We start from the raw sequence: 27,396 nt of genomic DNA on the forward strand, positions 1-27,396 counted from the left end.
GTTGCTCAGCGTTGGTACATTTCTCCCTGCTAGTAGGAACGCGCATTAAAAATCGCATAATCATTAATATTGCAGAATCATTAGGGTTGATAAAAACAGCTCTGACTGAGGCGATGTTGTTTTTCATGGTCACTGCATTTTGTAAACAAGCTACATAACCGTTAGTTGGTTTTTTTTAAGACCAGTCTTGTAGATCTGGTGGCTGTTTGACTCCATCTACAGCTCTTCTATAGCTAGTGCCAGTTAGATGATCATTTTCCAAGTCTGTGAGAGCCGAATGCATTTCCAGTGGTTGGCTCCAGTGCATCTCCCCCCAATTTTTGTTGCAGATGGCATTTTGAAGCCGGCAACCTGTAGATGCGCAATCAAGTCTTGGTTTGGGTTTCATAAAGTCAGTCATGTGCTGACCGATTGAAAAGTGTCAAAACTACAATCTCGTAACATCGCCAGAGTAAGTCGGGGTGCCTTTTTTAAAGGGAAACAAGAATGTTTAAAATAGAAATCGGTCCAAACTAAACATCTAGATCCGATCACCTGCCTTTTGGGAAATATGGTATATTGTCTGCCCAGGGGACTATTTTTTAAATAAAGAAAGGCTGAGATCTCAAGGTTTGTTGCTAACTATTCCCCATATTTCACTTTTTCCCCTGCTCTCCAACTTACAGACATACCCCATGTCCTGTGAAGGTTTCTGGGTGTAATCCAAAAGATGTTTCTTGTACTAAGTAGTACTATAATTAGAACCACCACTAGAGGGCACTCAAAATGTTCTGTCCCAGTATGAATGCTTGATAGGAAAGTTCTGACCTGGACCTGGCGTTTGTGGCTGAGACCCATTTTTAGTTTAATTTAGTTGATTTAAAATGTGAGAGGGAATAGTTGAGCCAAAGCAGCAGCGTCCCTCATGAAAGCTCCTGGGATACAAGTCAAGTATTTGAGGCTTTGTGGTTGGGAGGGAAAGGGGAATGATGGTACATAAGAACGGCCATACTGGGTCAGATCAAAGGTCCATCTAGCCCAGTATCCTCTCTTCCGACAGTGGCCAATACCAGGTGCTTCAGAGCACCTGGTATTGGCCACTGTCGGAAGACCTCTTCAGAACAAGTAATCGTTAAGTGATCCCTCCCCTGTCACCCATTCCCAGCTTCTGGCAAACATATGCTAGGGACACCATCCCTACCCATCCTGGCTAATAGCCATTGATGGACCTACTCTCCATGAATTTATATTTTTTTGAACCCTGTTATAGTCTTGTCCTTCACAACATCCTCTGGCAAAGAGTTCCACAGGTTGACTGACTGTGCGTTGTGTGAAAAAATACTTCCTTTTGTTTGTTTTAAACCTGCTGCCTGTTAATTTCATTTGGTGACCCCTAGTTCTTTTAGCAGTAAATAACACTTCCTTATCTACTTTCTCCATCCTAGTCATGATTTTAAAGACCTCTATCATATCCCTCCTTGGTTGTCTCTTTTCCAAGCTGAAAAGTCCCAATCTTATTAATCTCTCTCCATACGGAAGCCATTCCATACTCTTTGTCATTTTTGTTTCCCCTTTCTGAAAATTTTCCAATTCCAACATATCTTTCTTGAGATGGGGTGACCACATCTGCGCACAGTATTCAAGAGAGTTGTTACCAGCAGCATCACCCTCTGCAGAAATTAACGCTGAATCTGGGCTCCCCCTCCTTGTTGTCCAGTTCTCTTAGGAGAGTAGGTGTCAGGATTGAGGAGAGAGATGTGATAGCAAGGGAGCAATGCTTGTGTGCCTCTAATCTTAATGTAAGGGCAAAGCAATAACTTCACACACAAGTCCTTCTCCAGTGGGTGTTCAGGAAAATGCAGGAAACGATAGTGAAGCTTTAATTTGCCTTTTTTGGGGGCTGGGTAATGGGTAGCTTCCAAGTGAAGAGTTATGTATATTGGGTTATGAAGGAAAATGATGGCCTCCAATCTCAAAGTCCAAGCCCATAGGGAAGTGACCTGTGTTCTCTGTTACCTCCCCTGCTGCAATGCCTTCCGATGACTAGAAGGACTTTTAGGGCTCGTAGCCACCAGAAATGAAGCTGTGTCACTGAGATCCTTGGAGAACATGTCTCTGCTGCTGTTCACAGTACTAAACTATTTAAATCACACTGATATCAGCTTACATGGGCTACAATTCCATGTATCACCATTCCACATCTCAGCACAGGATACCACATCACTGTCTTTTGTTGAAAGTCTTCCTGTGTGGTCCCAATTACTTTCTACGGAAAGTCTGATATGGATTTTTACGTGGTTGACATGGCAGATCCAAGTACTTGTGAGGGACTGTGCTTAGTCTGCGTACGCTTCATTGCCCTCTGTTGGAGAAAAATGGGCACACTCATGGATAACCTTTCTGTTAGTTAAGTGAGTGGAGCTGGCCCTTGAGCTCACTAGGTCTCTGTTAAGCATCCAAGGACTTCATTTTTAATCATGCTGCTGCCACCTAATGCCATGTATCATATATTTGTAGTGGGAAACCATGAGACATCACATGCCACAAATGTAGGCTCAGTGTTCCACAGAACAAACTATATATTAATATTACGTTATCTTAAGTGTCATCTTTCACAAATTAAAGTATTGTTCTTGGCCTTCACCAAGCAGTTCTCCATGGTACTCAACCCTAGCTGCACCAGGGGTTCTGGTGGCCCAGCTCCAAAGTTCTGGGCCGTGGTTTTCTGTTGTGAGATGTTCAATCTCACTCTGGGGGTGGCATCTTGGAGATCGTGGTGAGCGGGGCTGAAATTTTGTGACTTCTCCACAAGCAAGGCAGTGTCATTGGCGTAGTCTTGGTTGGTAAAACTTCTTGATCAAACTTGATTTCGATGAGAGGAATGGCAAGTCCTAACATCCCGTCAGTGGCTTGACAGAAGAGTGCCTGGGCGAGAATGCGTCCCTGCTCCACACCTGAGGTTATGTAGAAATGTGGCAAAAGTCATGAACCAAGGCACACTTTTGCACCAATATCTGTGTGAAGATCATATACTAGAATTAGCAGAACATTTGGAACACCAACTCCTTTCAGTGCGAGCCAAAGTGCTGAGCTGTTGACTGAGCCAGAAGGCACTTTGAGGTTGATTACATGTGCCACATGAAGCAGACTGGTTAAATCCTCTGTGCAGTTCAGCCAACACAGGGACCAGCTTCCAACTTGCCCTGGGGGTGCTCAACCCCCGATAAACCCCCGCCACACCTCTTCCTGCCCCCACTCCACCCCAGGCCCTGCCACCCTCCACCTCTTCCCCCAAGGGCCCGCCCCGCCTCTTCCTGCTCCACTCCAGACCCACCTCTTCCAGCCCATTTCTGCCCCCTCCCCAAAGTGTGCCCCATCCCTCTCCTCCTCCCTTCCTCCCTCCCAGTGCCTCCTGCATGCTGCAGAACAGCTGATCTGCAGTGGGAAGGACGCACTGGGGGGAAAAGGGAGGGGAGCTTGGCTGCCGGTGGGTGCTAAGCACACACTATGTCAGCCAGAATCCAAAGGGTAAGTCCAGTGTCCATTGTTGACTGTCCTGCCGTAAAACCTGACTGCTGTGGACAACAATGTCTGTGAAGATGCAGCTGTATCCTACCAAGCAGAACATAAACAAAGACCTTACAGGGACTGAAAACAATGAGATTGGCCTGTAGTTGCCACACACAGTGCAAGATCCTCTGCCATTGTACAGGGACACTATGATGCCCTCTGGCCTCCCTTCAGTCACTCATTTTATTGCGTTGCGTGCTCTTCAGCTGTGTTGCCAGGATGGACAAAAACACCCTCGCACACAATGCTCTCAAACTCGCCATTGATGCAAGAAGGGGTGCATGCCCTGACCCTGCCTGGTGGATTTGCAGGATTGATCCAGTTCTAGGCACATCACCACATGGCGTTTGTTGGAACGTCATCAACCATGGTCACTCTGGCTAGCACAAAGGTCCCTAGTAGACGATGCATGTTTGATGATGAACTCACTGGGTAACCGGACAACCGTGTTTTGGAACCAGATTAGACAGAGACTGCAGCTTGGGTATGTAGCCAAGTCAGGGCAGGGCTTTGCATCTGAAGGGCTGAAATGTCACGAGCTGTTCTGATTTCAGGTATGTTCCAGAACTGGAAAATAAGGCCAAGATTTGCAGATGTGACTAGTGATTTTGGGGGCCCAACTTGGGGCCCATTTTTCAGAAAGTGCTGAGCATCTGCCCTCTGAAAATCAGGCCCCTTTTAAAGATCCCAAACTCACTAGTCCTGTTTGAAAATCTCTGGGCCACGCTCTTTTCCCAGCCTCTGTCCATTTAAATTCAGGTCTAGATGCCAAGCGGAACATTCCCAAAGTTCAGGAGGTTCCCACCTGAAGGTCTGGTCTGATCTGTGTCTAGTATACAGCCATGTACTGCTGCAGTTCTTTACCTAGCCTCAGCAATTGCTCTCCTCCTGTCCTAACATGCTATTGTTTTACCTCATTGTTAAAGATGGAAATGGAGGGAGCGTCTTAAAAGGTTAATACTTTCTCCAATGTGCACAGCCACCTTTTGTGTTAAAGGGTGAAATGAAAATGAACCTGATCAGTTGATATCCCAAAATGGAAGGTGAATAAGATTTAAACACGTTGTTCTTTGTTTGCCAATACAGGGGGCCTTCGAGGGGCTACCATAGTGGATGCCTTAGATACTCTGTACATCATGGAGCTTGAGGAGGAATTCCAAGAAGCGAAAAGCTGGGTGGAGAAGAGCTTTGATTTGAATGTGGTGAGTCAGTAATTGAAAACGTCAGTCTGTGCTGCAGAAATGCCTGGTACGTCCCTTGGTGTGTCATAGTAACAGCAGCTGGATCCAGGGGTATTCTGCTAGGACAGTCTGTGAAGGGGAAAAAAATAGTTTGCAAGGGACAATGAGTCAGATTCATAGATTGCAAAAGCCAGAAGGGAACATTGTGATCTAACTAACCCTCCGCATAGCACAGAGCACTGAACTCCACCCAGTGATTCCTGCATCCATCCTTAAATCCTGAGGTCTTCAGTCGAATGAGCCTGAGCAGGGTGTAATGCTCTTTCAGTTCGAAAATTACCATTTTTAGAAATTCCAAGGGGGGTTGATTAGTGTAAGCAGGAGACCTCCAGCATATGTCCCCCACATCGAACTCCCCCATGATATCTGGTTTTCTTTCTGCGTATTATGGACTGATCACCCTGCTCTTATGAAGGGAATTTTTTTGACACCCTTCTTTACAAATGATTGATCACTATGTCTATGCAAAGGCAGCACAGGACTCCAAAGCTAACGAGAAGGGCAGGGGGGAAAAGGACAATTGTCAGGGCCCTATGTTCTGGGGGCCCCCAAATGTCTGTAACATCTGTGTAATAAGGGGGTGGGCCCCAAATTTCTCTCGACGGGGCTGACCCCAAAGACACAGTGCTGGGACACTGGGTAAGTATGAAAAATGAGGAGTTCTGGCTACAGAATGGCCAGCACTCCTTCTGCATTTTCCTTGAAGGGCTCCCTTCTACATACAGAGTTGGTCTTCGCTTGCGAGATGGGACCACAGCCTGACGTGGTGGTCTATGGAGGCCATTAAACTCAAAAGGCCATTAAAATTTTAATTTCCTTATGTCTGTCCTAGTTAGTATATGGGGAAAAATGGTTCTCCCCTTGTGAAAAATGAATGCAGCTGCCTTTTTAGAAAAGTATCATTTGGGAATGGATGGCCGTCGTGGATTCATAATAGGAAGATCACATCTGATAAATTAGGTTGAATGCTTTTAAGTATGTTACTGAATCGATAAACAAGGGACAGAATCGATGGGGAGATAATTTATCTGGATTTGACAAAAGCTTTTACTCCTGGCCCACACAATAGATTGATCGGCAAAGACTAAAATGAATGTTATGGATTGATCACTGGAGTCAGACGTGCAGTGCAGAGAGAGAAGGGTTGAAATGAATTAAAAATTGGCTTTGAGACAAGAAGCTGACCTAGTCAGGCGAGGGTGGGACGGTGGCCTTGGCTGGAGCGGGGAATCCAGTTCGAGGCTTAAGAAGGAAATGATTAGGAAGGAGAGGGTGTCATTTCCAAAGCAGTCACATTTGCTGCTGAGATAATTTGCCCGTGTGGGGAGTAAAATCAGTTTCCGAGCTACAAAGCAAACAGTCTCAACTGAGGAAGCTCCATTATCAGCTGTCAGCAACATGTCACGCCAGGGCTATTTGTTCCACTAGCTGCCCATTAAACACAGTAAAGCTGGAGGAACTGGTCAGCAGGCTGGACCCAGACTCTCTGACAGATGGTCCCTCCCTCTGCAACCAAGGTCCCCCCCCAGGAGATCTGCTGTCTTCAGGGATGGTGGAACTCTCAGCAACTAGATTGAGGGGAGGATGGGGCCTGACTCAGGCAGTGGGGAAAAACAGACAGTTCAGGTCTGTGGCAGAGCAGCTGTTTGGATTTACTGACTAATGGCAAGTGTGGTGTAGATACCTAGACAGACCATTGACTACGTGGGACGTTCAAGTTAGCTTAGAGAAGTGTGAGACGTGAGGCCGAGGGACCAAAATAATCACTGGACTCTAAAGAGGATGCAGCACGGATGCCTGTGTTAACCAGCATCTGTCTGTGTGTACAGCAGTGCTCCATGATCCTGATTAATTTATAGCCTAAGAACTAGTGCCCAGCAAACAAACCATTAGTTGCTAGTTGCTGCTATGTTAGGTCCACTGATTTTATTTCCCAACCTGGATGTTTTGCTTTTTCTCCTCCTTCAAGTCCAGCCTTTTCCAGGTTCTCCGTCTGTCTCCCCCTTTATTCCTACATGATCTTGAGCTGCTTCCTCTGGCTTTTGCCTCCCTCTCTGGATGGCAAATTGTGTCTCAGATCCTTCCGGCCTTCCCTGGGAGAAGACATCTGTTTTCATGTGTAACCCAGTGGGATTGTTGGAAGGGACAGATTAATGCAGTGGGTAGAGAATTCCTGCCTCTCTACCCCATTCGCTGAAATCGCTGCACTCTTGTGAGAGCCTCCTGTTGGTAGTTTTATGTATTTATTTGAGGGGAAGGAATAATTTGCCTGGCAGGTTCACAGTCCAGGAGCACAGCTTAAAAAACACAGTTTGAAGGCAATTGCTTTGACATTTGCTGATTGGGAGTTGGAATAAAATAGATCTTAACTAGTTCCAGATGAGTGGCTTCCTAAGGGGTTCAGTGAACCACATCACTGCCTGTTCACCATCTCCTAGCAGGGCACGTGGGCACTGGTTTGTTTGTCCCCCACTCAGTTTAGCAGCAGCTGTGCCACCCTGGGCTGTGGTCCTGTCAGGTCTTACAAACTAAGTAGGATTGAGCATGGTAAATCCTTGAATGGGAAACCTCCAGAGAACATCTGGACACTCCATGAAGTTGTCGTGGTGATGCACAGGGTGACACTCTCCCCTCTGAATCAGTGCTGAAGGAATGCTCCTGTATGGAGCAAGAAAGCTCAGTACAGGAGGGTGCCATCTTTTGGCCATTAAAAACAGTCCTGACTTCTTGTGGTCTTACAAAATCCCTCTGCCCTTCTTTTAATAGAGATGTTAACTCCAGCGTCCTGTCCAGCTTTCAACTTAGGTACCTATTTTCTGCCTATCTACATTGCCTTTGCATTTTCAACTGGAGAAAGTTTACTTTCTCATGCTTTCCTTCATATCCTGGTGTGTAGTGTTTCACTGCTGTTAAACAGCTGCTGCGTTCTACCCAGAAACCATTTCAGTGGCGGCAAAGCGATCCGTATAGCTCACTTAACCTACCTCCTAGAGGGTTGTGAAGCTTTGTGTATAAAGCTCTTTAAGATCCCAGATGAAAGATGCTATAAAAGGTAAAGTGTTATTAAACCGTGAATAAGGATTGCAGAGTTTTGTGAATGTACCTAGAATTATTCCAAGGCACTCTCACTGGCCCTATATCTGCATGGATGCTATAAGGTGTCACTTGTACCTTGCAGTTACTATCTGATGATCTTTTCAGAATGGAGAAGCTTCCTTGTTCGAAGTGAACATTCGTTATGTCGGAGGGCTGTTGACGATGTACTACCTAACCGGTGAAGAGGTTTGTTTCTACACATCCTGCGTATCCCTCACGGTCTCAAATAATGAATGTGCAGGTGTATTTCTGGCTAGGGTAGCTCCCAGCAGCACTCCACTGAACATCAAGTAATCCCTCTGTAAGAAGAGGCTAACCCTGTTTTTTACGAATATTGAACTCCCACTAACAGTCTTTTAATTAAGTCTCACACAATTACCTTATGCTTTCCATGCCTGGCTCATCTATAAAGATCTTTTTTCCAATGGACAATTTTAACAAGATCGTTTTTCTGCTTAGTACATTGGTCCCCACTGAAATGCATTTGCCGTGATCTTTGCCTTTCCCTCAGTTCTTGTTATTTTGTAGCCTAAATATAGGCAATAGCGCAAGCTTTGGGCTCACTCCAAGTAGCCCTGCAGGCTAAATGTTAGCTTATTAGTGGCAGCTATTTGTGAAAACCCCAAATTGTTGTTGTTGTTTTTGTGTAGCAGAAGTTTGCACTGATAAAGCAGGGGGCCAGGTTGTGGCTAATGCCATCCATGTGCAAGGAGTCTTTCTTTAGTCTGCAAATGTCACGCATTGGTGAGTGTGTGTTACAAGCCCCATTCTGTGCCAGTCTGCAGTGGATATGAGTCTGTTACAACCCCCAGCTACCATGCCATGGCTCTTTAACTCAGACTGTCACAACTCACGCTTTTAGCTCTGGAGGTTCCTGATTCAATCCCCGTGTGTGAACCCAAAGGGCTGTACATACGTGGGGATTCATCCCGGATTTGAGCCACCAGCTTCCTTTGAGAAGAGGAAATGACTGATGTGACAACCACCCCCATGGCCAACACATTGGGGATCGAGCCAGAGATCTGCCTGAGTTGAAACAGCTTTGAGCTGAAGAGCCTTGGCTTCGTAGGTGGGGATGGTAACAACTCATATCCTATGTGGATCAGCACAGAGGGATTTGTAACACACGCTCACCACAGGATTACACAAGGACTGATCCAAGCAAGTACATCTTGTAGAACTGCCCCAATGCCTGGTTTCTCCAATCAGCCAGCAGAGTTGAGCTGACCTCTGCGGAAAGGCAACTCTTTCCGAGGGGAGTGGAGCAGCGTTCCAATGAACGCTTGGCCCACACTGAATTCTGGCTAAATCAGAAGGTTCCCACTGAAAACACTGCTCCCTCCTTCTCCCTCCTGCTCCTCCCAAATGCAGGCCATAGCTGAACACATAATCTGTCTCATAGTATAGCTGTGCTGGAATTTTAAAACCAGATGTGAGGCGATCAAGAGATTACTCCTCTACCCTGTATATCTTCAGCAGACAGGCGGCCTGATCCCACTGATCTCAATGGGAGTTCAGCTGTCATTCAGCTGTAGGACTGGGCCCTAAGCAATGAGTAAATAACCTTTTCAAGAAACTCCCCTCTGGCAGAAGCCGGCCTGTAGCAATATGGAGCTGCCCATGATAGGAGGAAATTACATGTCTCTCGATTTGTGGAGACCTGGGTGAAAGCTCCAAAATTAAGGCTGCATTTTGGATGAGTTACAAGAATTTGTTGCTCCTGGAATTTCCCAGCTGGGAAAGCTCTCAGAGATCTAGTGCCCCATGCTGCAGCCCTTCATGCTCACAGCTTCCATTGACTTCAGCTTGACAGAGAAGGAAGCGAGCCCCCAAAACCATAAAGCCTGGGCAGCAGGCTAGCGAGTGAGCTTAGCCAACAGGTCAGTGTCTGTCCTGTATTGGTTCGGTGCCTCCCTCCTCGATAATCTGGTCACTTTCTCATGGATTTCCCTTCTGAACCAGACCCCTCTACCTTCCTCTGCTGTGACAAAGGCCTCAGAGCCCCTGGACAAGCTCAGGTTTCCTCAGTGCTGTATTTCTCAGAGCAATCATTTCCTGCTTTCTTAGAACTGCTATGACAGCTTGGACTGAAATGGGGAGGTTAGAGGTAAAAGGCTTGCTCTTGATCTCTTGTCACTTACAGGCTTCTCTTGCTCAAGACGAATCTCTTGAGCGCAGATTATTGCTTGTATCAGTTTGTCCCAAAATAATTGTCTGGTGGCTTTGTGTGGCCAGCCTCCTAAACTGTTATTAGATTAGAATAATATAGCTCAGAAATTAGGAATTGAAAGGGTGATAATTTAGCCATGACAGGCCAGGGATGCTCTCTGGAAATTAGTAGTACATAAAAGAGTGTCTGTGTGTGTGTGTATGTGTGTGTGTATAAAATATGTGTACTTGAAATTAGAAGTCATGTGAGCTGTCAACAAACTGCGTTGTAAACCATAGCATACTTCATCCTTAGAAATCTCCTTTAATTGTGATGTGTTCACTTCTGTTTCCCCCACTCCCCCATAACAGGTTCTTAAAAGGGGACCCTTTGTCCCCAAAGGCATGCTTTGCAGGATCAACTCAAATCAGCCCAGAAAGGCATGTTCTTGTAACAATACTCTAAGCAAAGCTGCCAGCCAGCTGCCCATCATTGGTGTTAGAGCAGCCAGCAGCATTAGAAGTGGAGACCTTTGATCTAAGAAACTGGGCTTTGCTCAGTAGGTTAAAGGAGCAGTTCCAGTAGCTTAGGGAATGGAGATCTGTGCCACGTGGGCAGATCTGACGTTTTAGCACAGCAAGATACAGATGCATAATCCAGTTTATCTACTATTCCCCCAGCTAATGCAGAATTTGGCTTCAAGTTCCAAGGGAACGTACTTAGAAGGTTTCAGAGATTCAGGAGAACAGCTGGATGTAGCTATGGGTGGCTGTACATATATAGACACTAAGATCTCTAGGCAATGGGAAGCATACAGCTTTGAGAGTGGTTAGAGCTGTGCAGAACTAGGACAATGAAACCCCAAGCCCAAGCCTAGCTCACTTAATGAGCCTGGGATGAGGAAGCCATGGAAAACATGGTGGGTTTGTCCCATAATAGGGCAAAACTTGGCAGTTTTGGCTGTTTAACTTTGAATTTCTGGGTTCACAGTAAAACTCACAAGGAGTGTGTCCATAAGAACCAAAACCAAGGGGAAAGGGTTCACGCAAACTCCAATGCCCTGAAAATGCCAAATGTCCTAATGCCAGGTATATTCCAACTGGGAACTTTCAAACTCATTAACCCAGGACTCTGTGTCAGAAGTTAACAAAACTGATCCTTGAACTTGGTTAGAAAGGGAGCTCTCCTCTACTGTAACAGGACCCAATGCCACAAAGCTCACATCCAGATCCAAAGTTTGAGGCCTATTGGGCTCCAGGATTTTAGACTGGTCTGTTGTGGATCTCCAGGGGCCATCCATAAATTCTGGTCCAGATCGAAACTTCCTCATGGGGTTTGGTTCAGGCCCATCCCAATATGCAGGTGTAGGGCTACCCCACTATTTGGAAATGAAAGCCCTGTAATGTCCGCACTTTATAACTGTGTCTGTCTGGATGTGCATGGAAAAGTAAAGTGTTAGAAAACCAACATGACTGATACTAGCAAGCAATACATTGTACATTGTAATTCTCTTTTCCTCTTTTTGTCTAACAGGTATTCAAGAACAAAGCTCTAGAACTTGGAGAGAAACTTCTACCAGCCTTTAACACCCCGACTGGTATCCCACGGGGTGTCATAAGTCTGGGCAGGCAAGACACACCTCATTATTTTCCCATCATTAGCAGTGGGTTTTATTTATGTACTGAACACTTGTAAAGGAGTAACAATTGTTCCTAAGGGGCATTTTGCCTCTAAGAACATAAGAGCTACTATGCCGGATCAGATCATGGTCCATTCTGCCCAGTATGCTGTCTCCAGCATTGTGGCCAGAGCTTCAGGAGAAGTGTACAGAACAGGGCGATTATGGAGTGATCCATCCTTTTCTTCCACACCCAGCTTCTAGTAGTTAGAGATTATGGGTTGCCCTGAGCATGGGGTTGTTCCCCTGACCATCTTGGCTAATGCTGTTCTCCATGAACGTATTCATTTTTGTTTAACCAGTTATTCTTTTAGCATCTTTCTGTAGCATCTCCCCTCCTGACTCTTGGAGGATATTTGTTTTGGCAACTCAAACTCCAGGAGGCATCTTGACAGTAACCAAGGGTGACTCACATGAAATCCAGCTGTGTTTTATTAATTTTTAAGCAGTCCACATTTTCTTCCTTCACTTCCTGGCAGAGCTGCCCCATTGGAATAGGATGTTCCCATTCACATTTGCCTTTGAATTTTATTGGTGGGCTGCATTTAGAACTCCACTGCTCTGCACATTTTTGCAATGTGCCAGGCTAGATGCATGATGCCACTTTCTTTGGATCTGTACAAGCTCCAGGCATGGGAGCTGAGAAATAGACTGGGGCCAATGACAGTTTTGTATCCAAATGTGTATGAATAGCCGTAGTCCATGTAGTTTTCTGCCTGCCTAGACTCCACAACATGCATGTCATTCACTTAGGCAACATCTACGCCTGAACTGCTTCATTGGCACAGCTGCAGTGCTTCAGTGTAGAAACTCACCCCAGTGACAGGAGAGGCTCTCTCATGGCTGTAGCTAATCCACCTCCCCGAGGGACAGTAGCTAGGTTGATGGAAGAATTCTTCCATTGAACTAGCACTGTCTGCACTGGGGGAGGTTGGCATAGCCTATCTCTTGTGGAGAGGGGAGGGAGGAATTTTTCACATCCCTGAGAGACACAGCTGTGCCCATACAAGTTTTCAGTGTAGACCCGACCTTAGTGCTACAACACCGCCTCTGAGGTATGTGACACAAAGCGGGGAGCTGAGGCAGATAGGTTAAATAACTTGCCCGTGGTCACTTAGTGGAAGAGACAAGAGTAGAACCCAGGAGTATTGATTCCCTGTCCCCAGTTCTAAGTACTACACAACTCTTCCCGCCCATCAGGACTCTTTGGTTCATTTTGATGCCAACTACCTGAAGTCCCTGGGATTTTAAAAACTGCACACAAGCTGAGAATAGGAAACATGACTTCACAAAAACCTTTCATCCTCCCCTCCACAACACTAAGAGCAGCAGACGGGGAAGTTCTCCCCCACATCTGCCATTGGGTTCCTTTCCCTGTAAAGTGCGAGAGTTCGTTGAACGTGTAACACAGGGTGATCCATTGCTCAAATGTCACTGTCACCCGCTGCTTAACTCTACACGCAAAGAAAACTTTGAACGTCTCCACCACCTTAATTGTATCCTTCCAAGAATGACATTCTGCACCATAGCTTGATGATAAAGTCTCTTGTGGTGCCTCTTTCTCAATACAAGCACACGCACAGGCTAACCTTTTGCAGAAATGCCATACCTCTCGCTACCCTTTGTAAAGACAATCAAGATGACAGAGTGTATCTGCCCAGATATCCTGAAATATCTTGCTGATGACCTTGGTTAATACTGAAGAAAATCAAAATAGCCGTAGGCTTCCTAAAACTAAGAATCTGCATTACTGGCTAAAGCTCTGAGAAGAGCACTGAAACTGGTTTGGGAGCCAGCAGTAACAATGTGGGAGCAAAGATGAAAAGAGCTAAATGTATGTAGCTTGGCTTTGGTGGGAACATAACAAACAGCCTGCATTTGAACAGTGAAAGCTCCCCAGAAGGAGAGGAGTTCAGTGGGATACAGTACATGGAGGTGTAAGTAGGAGCAGTGGGATGACCTTGAAAGAGGAACTGTTTAGTCTGAATATCGGGACAAACCTCCTACCAGTCAGATGCCAAAACCAACAGAAGGTTTTTCCTAACTAAAGCCCAGTCTCTCAACCCTTTTATTTCTACTTTTGCAACCAGGATCTGCTAACTCACAGAAACCCAGCAGGGTCCAGGCTCGATGAAGTTTCATTATCCCTTTTTTGGAATGTTCTTTACTGAAGTTTTGAGCAAAACAAACGTAAGACCTGGCACAAGGCCAGGTCTAGGTAGAGGTTCTAATGAAGTGGAGAGAAAGATCATGCTGCTTCTGTTCCGATGGGCGCGCTACTGCCTTATCTTCTCCACTCACTTCAGTGCCACCTCCTGCCCTTGCACTCTTGAATTCTGCAGTGTCTGCCCATTCCTTGTGCCATCAAGAATGCTCTGTCCAAGGTCCTAGAGCATGCTGTTCGTTCCAGCTGTCTACATTTCCTTTTCTCCTGCACCCTCTTTGATCTAATGCAGTCTGCCTCCACACTCTGTTCCAGAGAAATTATTGTCCGGTCACTAATAGCCTTCTCCTTTCTAAGGTCAAGGAGCTGTGGTTCTTCTTGATAGCTCTGCTTTTGACACAGTTGATCACCCCTTCTTTAGCTTTTTCTCCTTTCTTTGCCTTCATAATTTTGCTCTCCTTATTCTCCTCCCACCTTGCTGGCTGCTCCTTCAGCATCTCCTTTGGGTGCTGATCACTTCCCTTGTCTGTTGAGATCCCTCAGGTTCTGTGTTTATTACCCCCCCCCCCATCTTCTAGCGCCATTTCTCTCTTAGAGATCTCATCCATTTCCACAGGTTTCTCTGCATAGGCCATTTCCATAACTTGCTCTCTAGCGCCAACCTCTCCCTTTCTGTCTCTAATGTTTCCCCCTGGATGTTCCTCCACAATCTCAAACTCACTCTTTCTGATACTGAACTTACAGATCCCTCTCCTACACTCCCCCTTCTCTGTTGTTAACAACTTCCACCATCTTTCCCATGTCCCAGGTTTGTCACCTCAGTGCAGTCTTCAGTTTTTCTCTTTCCTTTCCCGCCATGATCAGATCCTTTCTAAATCCTGCAACTCCTACCGCTTTAATAGCACCAAAATCCATCTTTCATCGCTATTCCCACCACGGAAACCCAGGCCCATGCCTTGATCATCTCGATTACTGGAAAATTCTCCGTTCTGGCCCTCCATCCTTCCCTTCTCCCCCCTCAAGTGAGTCCCCACACTCCCTCCAGTCCCCTTTCCTTATTGATCCCTTGGTCTCTTTTTTGGACTCCAGGCTTCCTGCTTTGTCTTCTGCTACCTTCTGGGCTTTTCCTGCTTCCTGCCTGCCAGACACCAATCCCCCCTTCACATCTCTCCTCCAACCCACTGCTTCCAAAACACCATCCTTCCCTCTAAGCAATAACCTCTCTGAGTGATTAGCCTGTATCTTGATTTATGTGTTTGTTTCTTTCCTGCTTTGGCACTTGGGGGCAAGGGCTGTGTCATAGTCTCTGTTTGCAAAGCTCTGGAAATGCCCAGCCTGATGCCAAAAGACTTTTGATCATTATTAAATACCAGTATGTATTTTTTGGAATAAGGTTACTCTTAGAGCTGCACGTCTTCCCTTACCTTAAAGGCTAGTGTCATCATCAAGTCTTTGGAAGGAATGTTTCTCGGCTGTTAGGAGAGAAGCTAGCGAGGAAAACCAAGTCCATTTGAGCTTTAGTGCTAGAGCATGCTTTCTGCAGAGTGCCACTTCCTGCTTGTCTTCAGTCCAGAGGGCTGGCGAAGGTGGAGTCTCTTTCTATGTGATGGTGCTTCTTCATTTGATCAACAAACCTCTCCCTGGGTCCTACTTCGAGTCCCTGGTGAACCAGCCTGTAGCAGCCTTTCAGCCAACGGTCTACGCAAAGCATTTGGGATGGAGTTTTTCAAGTCTTTTTGTTTCAACTCCTGCTAGGAATACTTTTGTCATAACCAGCACAGTCTTTAGCCTTGTCCAGTTGATTCAGAACATATCTAGTTTGAAGCAGCTGTCCCAGTTCAGGTCAACTGCACCTGTATTTCTCTTCCTGGTCTACCAAAAACACCCACTCTCAACCTTTCTCAGCTATCACTTGTCTTAGGTGGAGACATGCATCTCACTCCCTCCAGACCAGGGTATTTCCAGGCTACACGACCCCCTGTCTACACTCTTATTTCTCCAGTAAGCCCGCTAGCCAAAATGGCCAGCGGCTGAACTGTGCGTTCTCCTCCAAGCCTATGAACAGTGCAATTGCCCACAGTTGTAAGGTACCACACAGCTTTTCCTAAGCAAGCACGTTTATTCTCAAGGTGAAAAGCATTCCAGAGAAAACACGTTAAAACAATAAAAGAATCTAAACACTAATAAGTGTGAATAAGCTGACCAGAGATTATTTCCATCCCCAGCAAGGACTCTGGTTGGAGTCAGTCGTTAAGCCACACACAGAGATTTTCTTGTGGTGACAAGTTCATAACACCTTTTGCTCAGAACAAGAACCCCCATGAACAAGTCGGCCTGTCTTTTATATAGCGGGGGTCTTTGCTCTTGAGATTCAGGGAGCAGCTGGTCAGCAAACAGTGGACCTTTCCCCAGGGCGTAGCTTCAAAAGGCTGGGGCTTTCCTAACTGGAGATGGGGGGCTACATTTGCCTTCACCTCCCTCAAGAGATTTCCTTGGAAACCCACTTAACCAAAAGTTCATTCTTGTAGGGCACATTCTTTAAAAGAGTTTGAAGCTCGTCGCACATCCCAGGCTTACACTAGCTATCTCCCCCCTGGAGACATTACTTACAATCCCAAAATAATACGTAAATATCTGCATTTTGAAGACAATGAACATCTAAGGAACTTAAACTTCATCCAACAAGGTTTGTGCAGGAAGTTGCCCTATCTGCCCCAATGGCTTATTGGGTGATTTCTGTTTGTGAGGTCGTATTTTCCAATTCTTTCAGTGTATCAATTAAAGAAAATATGATGATTAGGGTCCAAGTGGACAGGTAGAGGAACACCCACGAGATCATTTAGTAGTGCATCCCTCCAAAACCAGGATGTAGTCTTGTACGGTAAATATAGCCGATATTAAACTAATACTGCATTTAACCTCACTCAAAATGAGCTGGCATTTACTGTACCCTTCCTCCAAATATGGACAGTGGGATTCCTGCTGCTGAAATACAATCACTTTTGGGACAGCTGTTCTAACTGCACATAGCAAAGTTTGCAGCCAGTTTTGGACAGAAAGAGAACACTCAGTTTAGATTACAGGGGGAATAGGCTGTCTGCTGAAAGGTTTGCTGCGTTTCTCTGGAGCCATAAGGAATAACCAGCTCCTAAAAATGTTTTCTACATTTCTCAGACAAGAGTAACATTTTTCTGATGAAAGGTCATTAGTTTTAGCCTTGATCAAGAGCAGAAATCCTTCTCTTCTGATAGAGAAGCCTTCAGGCGCCATCTAGTGTTTTCCCTCAGTTTCAGCGATGGTTCTGGCTACCCTAAAAAAGGAAGGCGCCTGATTGGAAATACGTAATATTGTCAATATCTACCAAGAATCATGGTAATTGAGAGCCTAAGCCTGCATCACTGCTGGAAAGAGAACCGCTGAGCTTCCCTGGGCCAGCAGCTGCAGCGGCTATTTTGGGATTAATCCCTCAAGATATAGGTCACTTTTCCTGTCTGTGTAGATTTGTGAGAGACAGAATCGCTGCAGAGAGCTGTAATTTATAGCAGTGGGTTGGAGCAGGGAAAGGGTCAAGTGAAAAAGCAAGTAAAGAGTGAGTGAGAACGTTAGTGATCAGAGAGCTCCCCCTTTGGCAATCCAGTGTGAGGCCTTATCACCACAGGACCCCCATGTGTATACACTGCTTTTTACCGTTCAAACACACCCTCCCCATTTACTCCCACAGTGCTGATGCAGTAACGGAGATGGGGATTTTTTCCTTTCTACCCAGAGTTGGCAGAACTGGAGATTAGCATAAAGAATAGTGGCTTGTGGGAGGAGGGAGAGGAGAAGGGTCTGGTGAGAGTAGATCCAAACAAAGAACCAAACAAGTGTGTAACAATTAGCTTTATACAGTGTCTGCTAGCTTTCTGTGGGTGTATCTGGCCCTCCATTCTTTGCAAGGTCTGTAAGATGAGGCCCAGGAAGTCAGAGTGTCTCAGAGTAGAACATTGGGCTGCATGGATATTAGAACCCAGGGTGGTTTTTGAACGTGTCATGTCTGTAGGGTAACAAAAATGATTAGGGGGCTGGAGCACATGACTTATGAGGAGAGGCTCAGGGAACTGGGATTGTTTAGTCTGCAGAAGAGAAGAATGAGGGCAGATTTGATAGCTGCTTTCAACTATCTGAAAGGGGATAGCAAAGAGGATGGATCTAGACTGTTCTCAGTGGTACCAGGTGACAGAACGAGGAGTAATGGTCTCAAGTTGCAGTGGGGGAGGTTTAGGTTGGATATTAGGAAGAACTTTTTCACTAGGAGGGTGGTGAAGCACTGGAATGGGTTACCTAGGGAGGTGGTGGAATCTCCTTCCTTGGAGGTTTTTAAGGTCAGGCTTGACAAAGCCCTGGCTGGGATAATTTAGTTGGGAATTGGTCCTACTTTGAGCAGCGGGTTGGACTAGATACCTCCTGAGGTCCCTTCCAACCCTGATATTCTATGATTCTATGGTGTTAAATGTAGAGGCATACAAAGCATGTGAGGCACTGTATAACTGTCAGATTAAAGGTAGTGCTGCACCTCAAAACTAGGCTTTCAAGCCTCCCAAACTTCCAGGAATCCGGGGTTTTGGATTAGTCCATTGTAGGGATGAGCCAACTGGGAAACCTGGTTTCAGATTCCATCCTCCCTCTGTGCCTTCCCCCAATGCAGCCCTTGTGTGAGTTTGCATTGAGGGACTGATTCAAGCCCATCTCTGTGTAGGAGCTCGTGGTTATTTGAGATTGTCTGGTCCAGTGGACCTGCTCAGCCAGCTTGTTTGCTGTGGGCCAAACTACCCCTATAAAGCTAAGAACACTTTGGTGCCATTAATTGTTCAACACACAAGGTCCCTGTAAACCTGCGAATGCTGTTGAGCCATATTGGTTAAAAGCAAAATTCTCCACACCATTGGCATCTAGTAGGGGTTTCACACTGCAGAGCAAATGCAGGCTCTGCCCAGGGCATACAGAGGGAGAGCTTTGCCCCAGGCTTGTAAAGAAACCTGCTGTGTTTGCTTGGTAATGAAGGCTCCCTGTTTTGTCCTCACAGTGGCATGAGCTGGAGTTGGGGCTGGGCCTCTGCAGGAAGCAGTATCTTAGCAGAATTTGGCACCCTGCATTTAGAATTCCTGCACCTCTCGGAGCTCTCTGGAAACCCAGTGTTTGCAGAAAAGGCAAGTGCTTAACTACTCATTCTTTACTGAAATGATTCTTATGTACCCGTCACCCGGGCATCTGGGCTTATGACATAAAGTAGCATGTTACATGCAGCCGCCCAGAGCAGACAGTGCAGCTCGCCATCCTTGCTGTACCACCCCAGCTCACCACAAGAGAAACCTTTCTGGTGACGATCCACAGACAGACACGTGACTATAAATATGTGCCTTGCGAGCTGGGGAGGTCACTAACGGGATCCGGCAGCCAGGGACTCTCCCCTGCAAATGCCTTGCCTCCAGCCTGTCAGCACAAGCACTTCAGCTGATCCCAGCCTCCAACGGCAGAATTCCAGACTCAATCTGTGCCGTGCTGACTGTCCCACCGTTTGTCTTTACATCAAGTCAGTGTATCATGTGAGAGAATTGGCTGAATAACTCGTGTATGCACCATACCGATGAGTCTAATGACTCCTTCTGGGATGGAGTCTGCAGCACTGATTATATTTTTTAAGGACTGAGTCCCACATCTATGCACCAGTCTTGTGCATTGACCACACTCTTATCTGTCTGAGGTTCTGTTGCTCCACTTGGGGTTGGAAGACTCCTAAGACTTTTTTTTCCCCTTATTTAAATTTTTTTGGCCCTTCCACATTCCTGCTTCCTGGTGGTGGTGACTGGCAGATGCCTTCATTTTTTTGTGCCTCGGTCTTAGTAAGTTGAGGCAAAAAGCTAGTCCTAAATACAGAGGCCCAGGCTACATTAACCCACAACAATAATGGTTAATAACTCGGGTATGTTAATATTACTGCACTGCAGCCGTGGAGAATTGCTGCTCTAAACTGACTTTAAATGCAATGCCCCAGCCATCAGGATTTTCGCAAAGGTCTCGTACATGGGAAAAGTCTGACAGCTGACACATTGAATTCCTTTTGTAACTTCTAAATTTAAAATCTATGAATATTACATGTTACCTTGAGGTGTTTTTCCAAGTGATCTTATAGTGCATGTGAGAGCAACTTAATATACTGTAGGATACTAGCTATCATTAGCTTTCCCCACATGTTCCCTAAGGAACTCATTCTGAGGGAGACAAATCACTCCAATTAGCATCAGAACCTCCCCTGTGAGTCTGATGAAAATGGATCACCCCCAGAGCACGAGTGTGTGGTGAAAATACTTCGATTGTCCTCCCTGTATTTCCAGGGAAATAGCTCGAGAACAGATTTCACAGGATGTTTCGCAGCATTAGCCTGCCACCCTGCTTGCTCAGTGATTTTGGGGTCAGGGGGAGAGCTGCAGAATGGAAAGGGAGTGGGAGAGCATGGTAGAGAAAAGTTAACAGAGACCATGAACAAATAATGAGAGAGACAATGTCGAATAGGAGAGAGAAGCAGAAAATGAAGAAAAGTGGAAACTGAATGGGAAAGATAAGGAAGAAATGGAAATGTGGAACAAAGAAGGGAGGCTAATATACTACAAGAGGAAAAGGATAATGATAAATTGCAGAAAGGAGAGGAAAAAAGAGAAAGAGAGAGAGAGAGAGAAGAGAGAGATACAAGAAAGGAAAGTGGATGGGGTAGGAAAGGGAGCTGAATGAGCGACTGAAGGGCAGATGTGTGCCAAAAACATAAGGGGTGGGCAAAGGGGCGGAGGGGGGGCAGTGTTTAAATCTAGGATTAATCCCAAATTCCTTGTTGTTAAATTGTGCTGTATTGGTATAGTCTGTCCCCCCCATCTCTCTGGAAAGCAATCGAGTTCCCCTTTTATGGCTGCAAACCCAGCAAACGAATTAGGGTAAGAACCTTCTCCCACCCTGAACATGCTCATTATATTCTACTGCAAACGTATGGGGTTAAAGATAACACCATGCGAGAGAGGAAGCACAGGAGGATATGGGCTCAGCCAGCCATCCGGAGGGAAATGACTTCAGAGGAGCAAATCAACTCATTAGCATGCAGCTTGGGACTCGTGTGAGTTTTAATGGGAATAATGTCCATCCATGTCTTTGTTCAAACAGGTCATTAATGTGCCATGCTACTAAACTTCAGTAAATGTCGGGCAGCATTAGCACTTCCTTGGAAACACTGATTTAAATCTGAGTGGCCAGCTTTTGCCATATAAATTGTCTAATCTTCTAAAAGGTTTAGAGTATATAAGCTGTTGTGTAGGTTACAATGGAATATATATACTGCATACAATTTATTTTCATCCGTTATGTACAAGTCCTGTTGTGTTTAACAGGGTTGAAACCAACAGAGGCTCTGTAGGAATTAAGTGCGGCTGTCCTAGGAATTAAAGGCTCTGATTCAGCAAGATATTTAAGCATGTGAGCAGTCCCATTGAATTCAAAGTTAAGCAAGTGCTTATGTGCCTTGTGGCATTGAGACGTAGGTGAGACTCTAGAAATTATTCTAAAAACCTATAGAATTTAATAACGAATATTATCCCCTGGGCCTCAGAATCCCTATAGAAAGGTCACTCTCTTGAGGACCCTTTCCTAAGGGGTATGATCGTTTTCATTTCCCAATCCTGAAACAATAGCAGCATTTACAATAAATGACACTCTCCTTGGACCATTGCTTGTCCAACTTGATGTTAAAACCAATAGAAAAAAATGGTTCTCATTAACTTCTGAGGCTAGACAAGAAGCAATGGGCTTAAATAGGTTATGGGTTTGTTATAGAAGTGGGTGGGTGAGATTGTATGGCCTGCATTGTGCAGGAGGTCAGACTAGATGATCATAATGGTCCCTTCTGACCTTAAAGTCTGTAAATTGCAGCAAGAGAGGTTTAGGTTGGAGATTAGGAATAACTTCCTTACTGTCAGAGTGGTTAAGCACTGGAATAAATTGCTTAAGGCTGTTGAGGAATCTCCATCATTGGAGGTTTTTAAGAGCGGGTTAGACAAACACCTGTTAGGAATGGTCAAGTTATTACTTAGTCCTGCCTTGGGTGCAGGGAACAAGACTAGATGACATCTCGAGGTCCCTTCCAGCCCTGTGATTCTAATTGCAAAGTGTCGCTAGTTTAACTTACAGTGCAGAAATGTTGGATTTCTTACTGGAAAAATAGAAGTGTCTTGTCCGTTTCCTCTTTGTAGGTGATGAACATCCGCAAAGTCCTGAACAGAATTGAGAAACCACAGGGCCTGTATCCTAACTTTCTCAGCCCGGTCACTGGGAACTGGGTACAGCGTAAGTATCTCACTCTTATTCCGAGCTGTGCTCAGGAAATGCTACTGATGCCTTTCAGCATTTATGCTGTTCTTTAGAAGGTGATTTGTAACTGCAAGAACAGCGAGCCAAGGAAATTTCTCATCTGTCTGATAAAAGCCCTCACTAATGCTGGTCAAGGAACTCATTATCCATGGTGATTAGATAAAGGTAACCGTATTGAGAAGATGCAGTATAATCATCTTTCACAGGAATCTTATTCCCAGCTGAGTATCTCACCTCCAGAGTGAGGGTTAGACCCCATAGTACATGGGATAGTATGGTACATGGTAGGATTATGCTACATGATTTGTTAAAAGTTGTCATGTCTCTTTAAGGCCCCCATCCTCACTTGAGTGATCCCATTGTCCTCCCTGGGAGTTACACATGAAAGCCACAGGATGAGACCAAAGAGATTTGGTTTGTTACTATATTTAATGCAGCAAGTAAGAAGTCATCTGGAGAAGCAGTAAGAGAGTGGAGTTTGAGATCCTCCTCAGAAAACAACATGAGAAATATAAGGAGTGAAGGAAGCCTGCCCTGCTATTCCTCTAGTCAATCTCATACATGCACTAATGCACCCCTTACTGTGGTACTTGCTGTTGGATTTTCCTATTGATGCAATGAGTGGGATGTGTGTGTGTGCCTGTCTGTCTCTTGCATCACTATTAGGAATGCAACACTGGTCCAGGAGGAAAATACAGATGTGCAAGAGGGAAGAACATATGGGATCATGAGGACAGTAGGAACAGTGTCTTTATTCTGATCCTGCCTCTTCCTAAGCCACTTCACCCTTCCAATATCCAGAAAAAAGGCCAGGCAATGTCTGTTCTGTTGTTCAAAGGCAAAATATTGCTCTCCAGTATGTCAGTCCTGATGCCTCTCTTCCACTTCTCCCCATTTGTGCAGAGCCCCTGCCTGTGCCCTTCCCACCCCGTTGCATTACTGGTCTGACAGCAGAATTTTACTCAGGGCATTGCTATTTACAATCACCCAGGAAGTAAAGTAGAGGCTGCTTTTAGTTTGGCCTCCTCAGTGGACTCAAACAGGTCCCAGTTAAGCAAAGTTCATTGAAACAATTTTTGCCTCATGTCTCTGCAACTCTGTTCATTCCCCTGGATCACATGTGACGTTTTTAAGCACTATATTAGTAGTGCTAACTGTAATTGACGAGGCAGTTGCACAGCTGTTATTGTATGAGACAGCTGAGAGAGCACTAGCTGTGATCAATCCCTGACCTTTAACTGCCCTAGCAACAGCTCTTAACCGTAATCGACAAGGCTTGTGTTGAAAATAGTCCCAGCAAAACATCTTGAACAATTACAATTGTCCCAGTAAACCAGAACTTCAGTGAGAAAAAAGTCAGTTCCCCGGTTCGTCCCATTAATTGGCTTTCTGAATTATCCACATCCTCTTGGAAGTGGCTTCACCCGTCCCTTCACATTTGTGTTTGCAGAGTTATTGCAGCGTTTCCACTTCAAAAATTAATCTTGCATCCTAGTGCTACATCCTTGTGATGATATTTTCTTTAGGTCATTACCATTTGCATCAGCATGGTACATTTCCCCAGACAAAAGTGCCAGTCCTGCCTGCTTTCAGCATAGAGGTGGGGGGGAATAATGTGACTCAGATTTGTCAGTCTTTCATTCCGATAACTGGTTGCTAATGCATCACTTCCCAAAGAGCTGTGCCCATATTCTTCTAAGTGTAAGTGACTAGATTTAAGTGTGTAGAACACCTTCTGTGTATTCAGTGTTAATCCGGTTTGGCCACCAATTCGGTTCCATTTAAATCCATTAATTTAATCAATTTTAGACATCCTGATCCCATCTTTTGTAATGCTTACAGGGCTCCCCAGAGGTTTGCTGGAGCACCACGCTGGTTAATAACTGCCCCTGTTTAGATGGTTTGGAGTGAGCTGGAGGCAGAGCTGACGCCACAGGACTAGAGAAAAATTCACCAGCTGGCTAAGATGGCCTGATAGCACCTCAGACTTCTTATGGCAGCAGCATGTGAGCTGGCCTCATGATCCGAATCTGATATCCAGGGAGCTGAGAAACTGCTCAGCCTAGGAACTCGCGGATGGACCTAAGAGTCAGCTGGTGGCAGATGCCGAGGTAGAGAGAGACTGTAGCTGTTGCCTGCCACAGGGACTATCATAGGTGCCAGTCTTTCATTTTCTTTCTCTTTGTTAAAGCTGTTTGCAGTAAGCCCTTTTCCGTAGAATTGTCCTGTTTTCCCTAAAAGGTGTAACCGTGACCAGAGCAAATGATCAGACCAGCCCAATGAGGAGGAAATGCTGGAGCTCTGCTAGCTGCAGTAGTTGGCTTTTGAAAATTAAAGCACAGGCTTCCTGGTGAAATTAATGGCTTGTTTACGCACCGGGCCTGGGAGGCAAATTCTGGCCTTGCTTTTAACACGTGGAAAACAATTCTGCTCTAATACTCTTGCTTTAGTGATTGTTCTGACACGCCTAGGATCATACACCTTCCATTTAAAGACAGTCCGAAGCCTGTATTTGTCAAATATTCTATCCTCTTTCCCGAATCTGGGTTTCTAATCCCATTGTTTTGCCATGGATTATTCTGCAGTTCATTGGCCACATACTTTATCAGAGATGTTGCTCCTCGGGTCAGTCACAAGCATGGCTGTTGATCTCTCCTCTAGATAGGATTTAGTGTTCAAAATAAACCCCAGGACTTGATATGCACACACAGAAAAGTGGAAAAACAGAACAGCTAATCCGAAAAACTTACTGTATCTACTTAACGTTTAAAATGATATCCATGCAGACCTGTAGGTGGGTACCCTAGTTACTAGGTCTAGTCCGTTCCAAATTTAAATGGCTAGGAGAAGTATTTTTTCTTGCTCATTTGAAGGGTGAATTTGGCTGCTCCAGAGAGGTAGTGTTGGGTTTTCCCCCATTGCATTTTAAAGATGGAAATCTGTCCAGCTGTTTCCCATGCTGATTCCCCAGGCAGACATCTGCCGCTGCGCTGTCAAACCTCCTTCCTATAGTGATTGCTTAGCATTCTCCTCTTCAGTAAGGTCGTACCACTATGTAGTCTGAACAGGCAGCCTTGGAATTCTGATTTCCCCACAAGTAAATATTTAGTGCACATCTCCCCACCTGGCTTTATTTTAATATACCAGAAACCTAGGACTTCCGCATGCAGGCTGTATCACATCCAGGCAGGGAGTAGAAACAGCTAGTCCCCTTTAGCAGCCAGGGTGCCCTCTGCTGGCAGTTCTGCCCATCATCCTTTTTCTGCTGTGATGCCGATATCCAATTCGTATTCTCCCCTTCTTCCTTTTGTTACACCCCCTCTCCGTGAGGGGACGAGTGAGAGGTAGAGCCACATCTTCAAAGGTAGTTAGGTGTCTAACCCTCATTATTTTCAGTGAGCATTAGGCACCTAAATATTTTGAGGATCTGGCCCGTGATGTCCAGTGGACATGCATAGTTGCAGATGCATCCATGTATGTGCCTGCTCTCAGTTTCTTAGCCCAGGATATGGTTTTTATGTCATAAACAGGAAGCGTCATCAATTTATCATGTAAATAACTCTGGCAAGTAAAAGCTTTGAGTAGTTTTATTAAGGGCAACTGGCACGTGGTAAAAGACCAAATGTTTTCCTTATGGTTACACTTTCCTTCTTAATTTTCTAAACAATTTAATGCTAGCTTCCAACAGAAAGCCAAAAAGGGGGGAGAAATGAGTTAAACTATTTTACGGAATTGTTCTGGCTGGTAAAGCAACTGTGCATCATAAATCGTGTGCAAAAGTAGTTATGCAGCAATCTCTTGTTGGCTACCACCATTGCAGACCACGTCTCCGTGGGAGGCCTGGGGGACAGCTTTTATGAATATCTGATCAAATCCTGGCTGATGTCAGACAAGAGAGACACTGAAGCTAAAAAGATGTATAATGATGCACTTGAGGTAAGTTAGATTGTTTCTTCAGCTGTATTTCTTACAAGGAATATTTTGTCCAACAGAATGTTAGTCAAAGCAGTTTGTTTTTCCTTCCTGCAAGATGTGTTCAGATATTGATTTTTAATACATTTTAGGCTATAGAAAAACATTTGGTTAAAAAATCTGCTGGAGGATTGACCTACATTGCAGAATGGAGAGGTGGCGTCTTGGATCACAAAATGGGCCATTTGGCTTGCTTCTCTGGTGGCATGATAGCCCTTGGAGCAGAACAAGCAGCGGAAGAGAAAAAGCAACATTATATGGACCTAGCTGCAGAGATTACTCACACGTGTCATGAATCTTATACACGCTCAGGTAAACATTGTGGATTAAAGTACTGCTGATAAATTACTGTGGTAGGTAAGGATTTACAGCCGCTAAAAAAATGAATCTCGCATGCGAAAAGGATTGCAGTAATTCTTTGGCACTTCTGCAGCATCTTCCATCAAAATAAGAGGGCTTTTAACATTCATCTGTCCTTGCTGCACCCCTGTGAGAAAAGTTAATATTGGTATCCCCCTTTTAGATAGGGAAACTGAGGCATAGAGAGGTTGAGTGTCTTACGCAAAGGTATACAAGAAACCAGCAGCGGAGCTGGTAACTGACCAAGATCTACTGAAGCCCGGTCCTATGCTCTAATCACAAAGCCATGCTTTCGCCGTATAAAAGGAGTGATCTGTGTTCCTATATATCAGCACTTTGAGGTATTGCCATAAGAAATGGAGTAAAGCACTGATCTGCCTTTCATTTCTCCCACAATATACAACTGAAACAAGCTAAATGAGCAGTTGAGCATTATGTAGGGTGTTAGAAACAGGGAACTGAGTTCTGTTATTCCTTCTTAAAACGCACCCAAACCATCAATCCCTACTGCAGCCTTCCTAAGAGAAGATTGTGTAAGTCTCTCCATATTTCCCCACATTCAGTAAAATCTTTCTCATTCACACAGCGTTCTTCGCAAACAACATGTGTTGAATATTTGCTTTCACGTAAGGCATTCAATGCAGGCATATAAAGACTAACCATACTAACAACAGGACAAATGTGGCGATCCCTTGGCAAGTCACTGTTCAAGCTAGAAGTGCTTGTCTTAAATGTGAATGGTGACACTCACCTCCTTTTTAAAGCACTTTGAGATCCGCAGATGAAAAGCATTTCTGAA

At 45.2% G+C, this 27,396-nt stretch overlaps 1 protein-coding gene across 2 annotated transcripts in view; it reads left to right on the forward strand.

Moving 5' to 3' along the window:
• The window catches only part of MAN1C1 (mannosidase alpha class 1C member 1), an 85,356-nt gene that overhangs the window by 52,990 nt on the left and 4,970 nt on the right, over window positions 1-27,396 (forward strand). For both annotated transcript variants that reach the window (XM_030538899.1, XM_030538897.1), the window contains exons 3-9: window positions 4,636-4,751; window positions 7,992-8,072; window positions 11,569-11,663; window positions 18,943-19,066; window positions 22,148-22,241; window positions 26,086-26,201; window positions 26,330-26,549. In XM_030538899.1, the coding sequence (XP_030394759.1) occupies window positions 4,636-4,751; window positions 7,992-8,072; window positions 11,569-11,663; window positions 18,943-19,066; window positions 22,148-22,241; window positions 26,086-26,201; window positions 26,330-26,549 (846 nt within the window). The remainder of the gene's footprint in view (window positions 1-4,635; window positions 4,752-7,991; window positions 8,073-11,568; window positions 11,664-18,942; window positions 19,067-22,147; window positions 22,242-26,085; window positions 26,202-26,329; window positions 26,550-27,396) is intronic.

This window comes from Gopherus evgoodei, chromosome 20 (assembly GCF_007399415.2).
Source record: "Gopherus evgoodei ecotype Sinaloan lineage chromosome 20, rGopEvg1_v1.p, whole genome shotgun sequence".
NCBI classification, from domain to species: domain Eukaryota; kingdom Metazoa; phylum Chordata; order Testudines; family Testudinidae; genus Gopherus; species Gopherus evgoodei.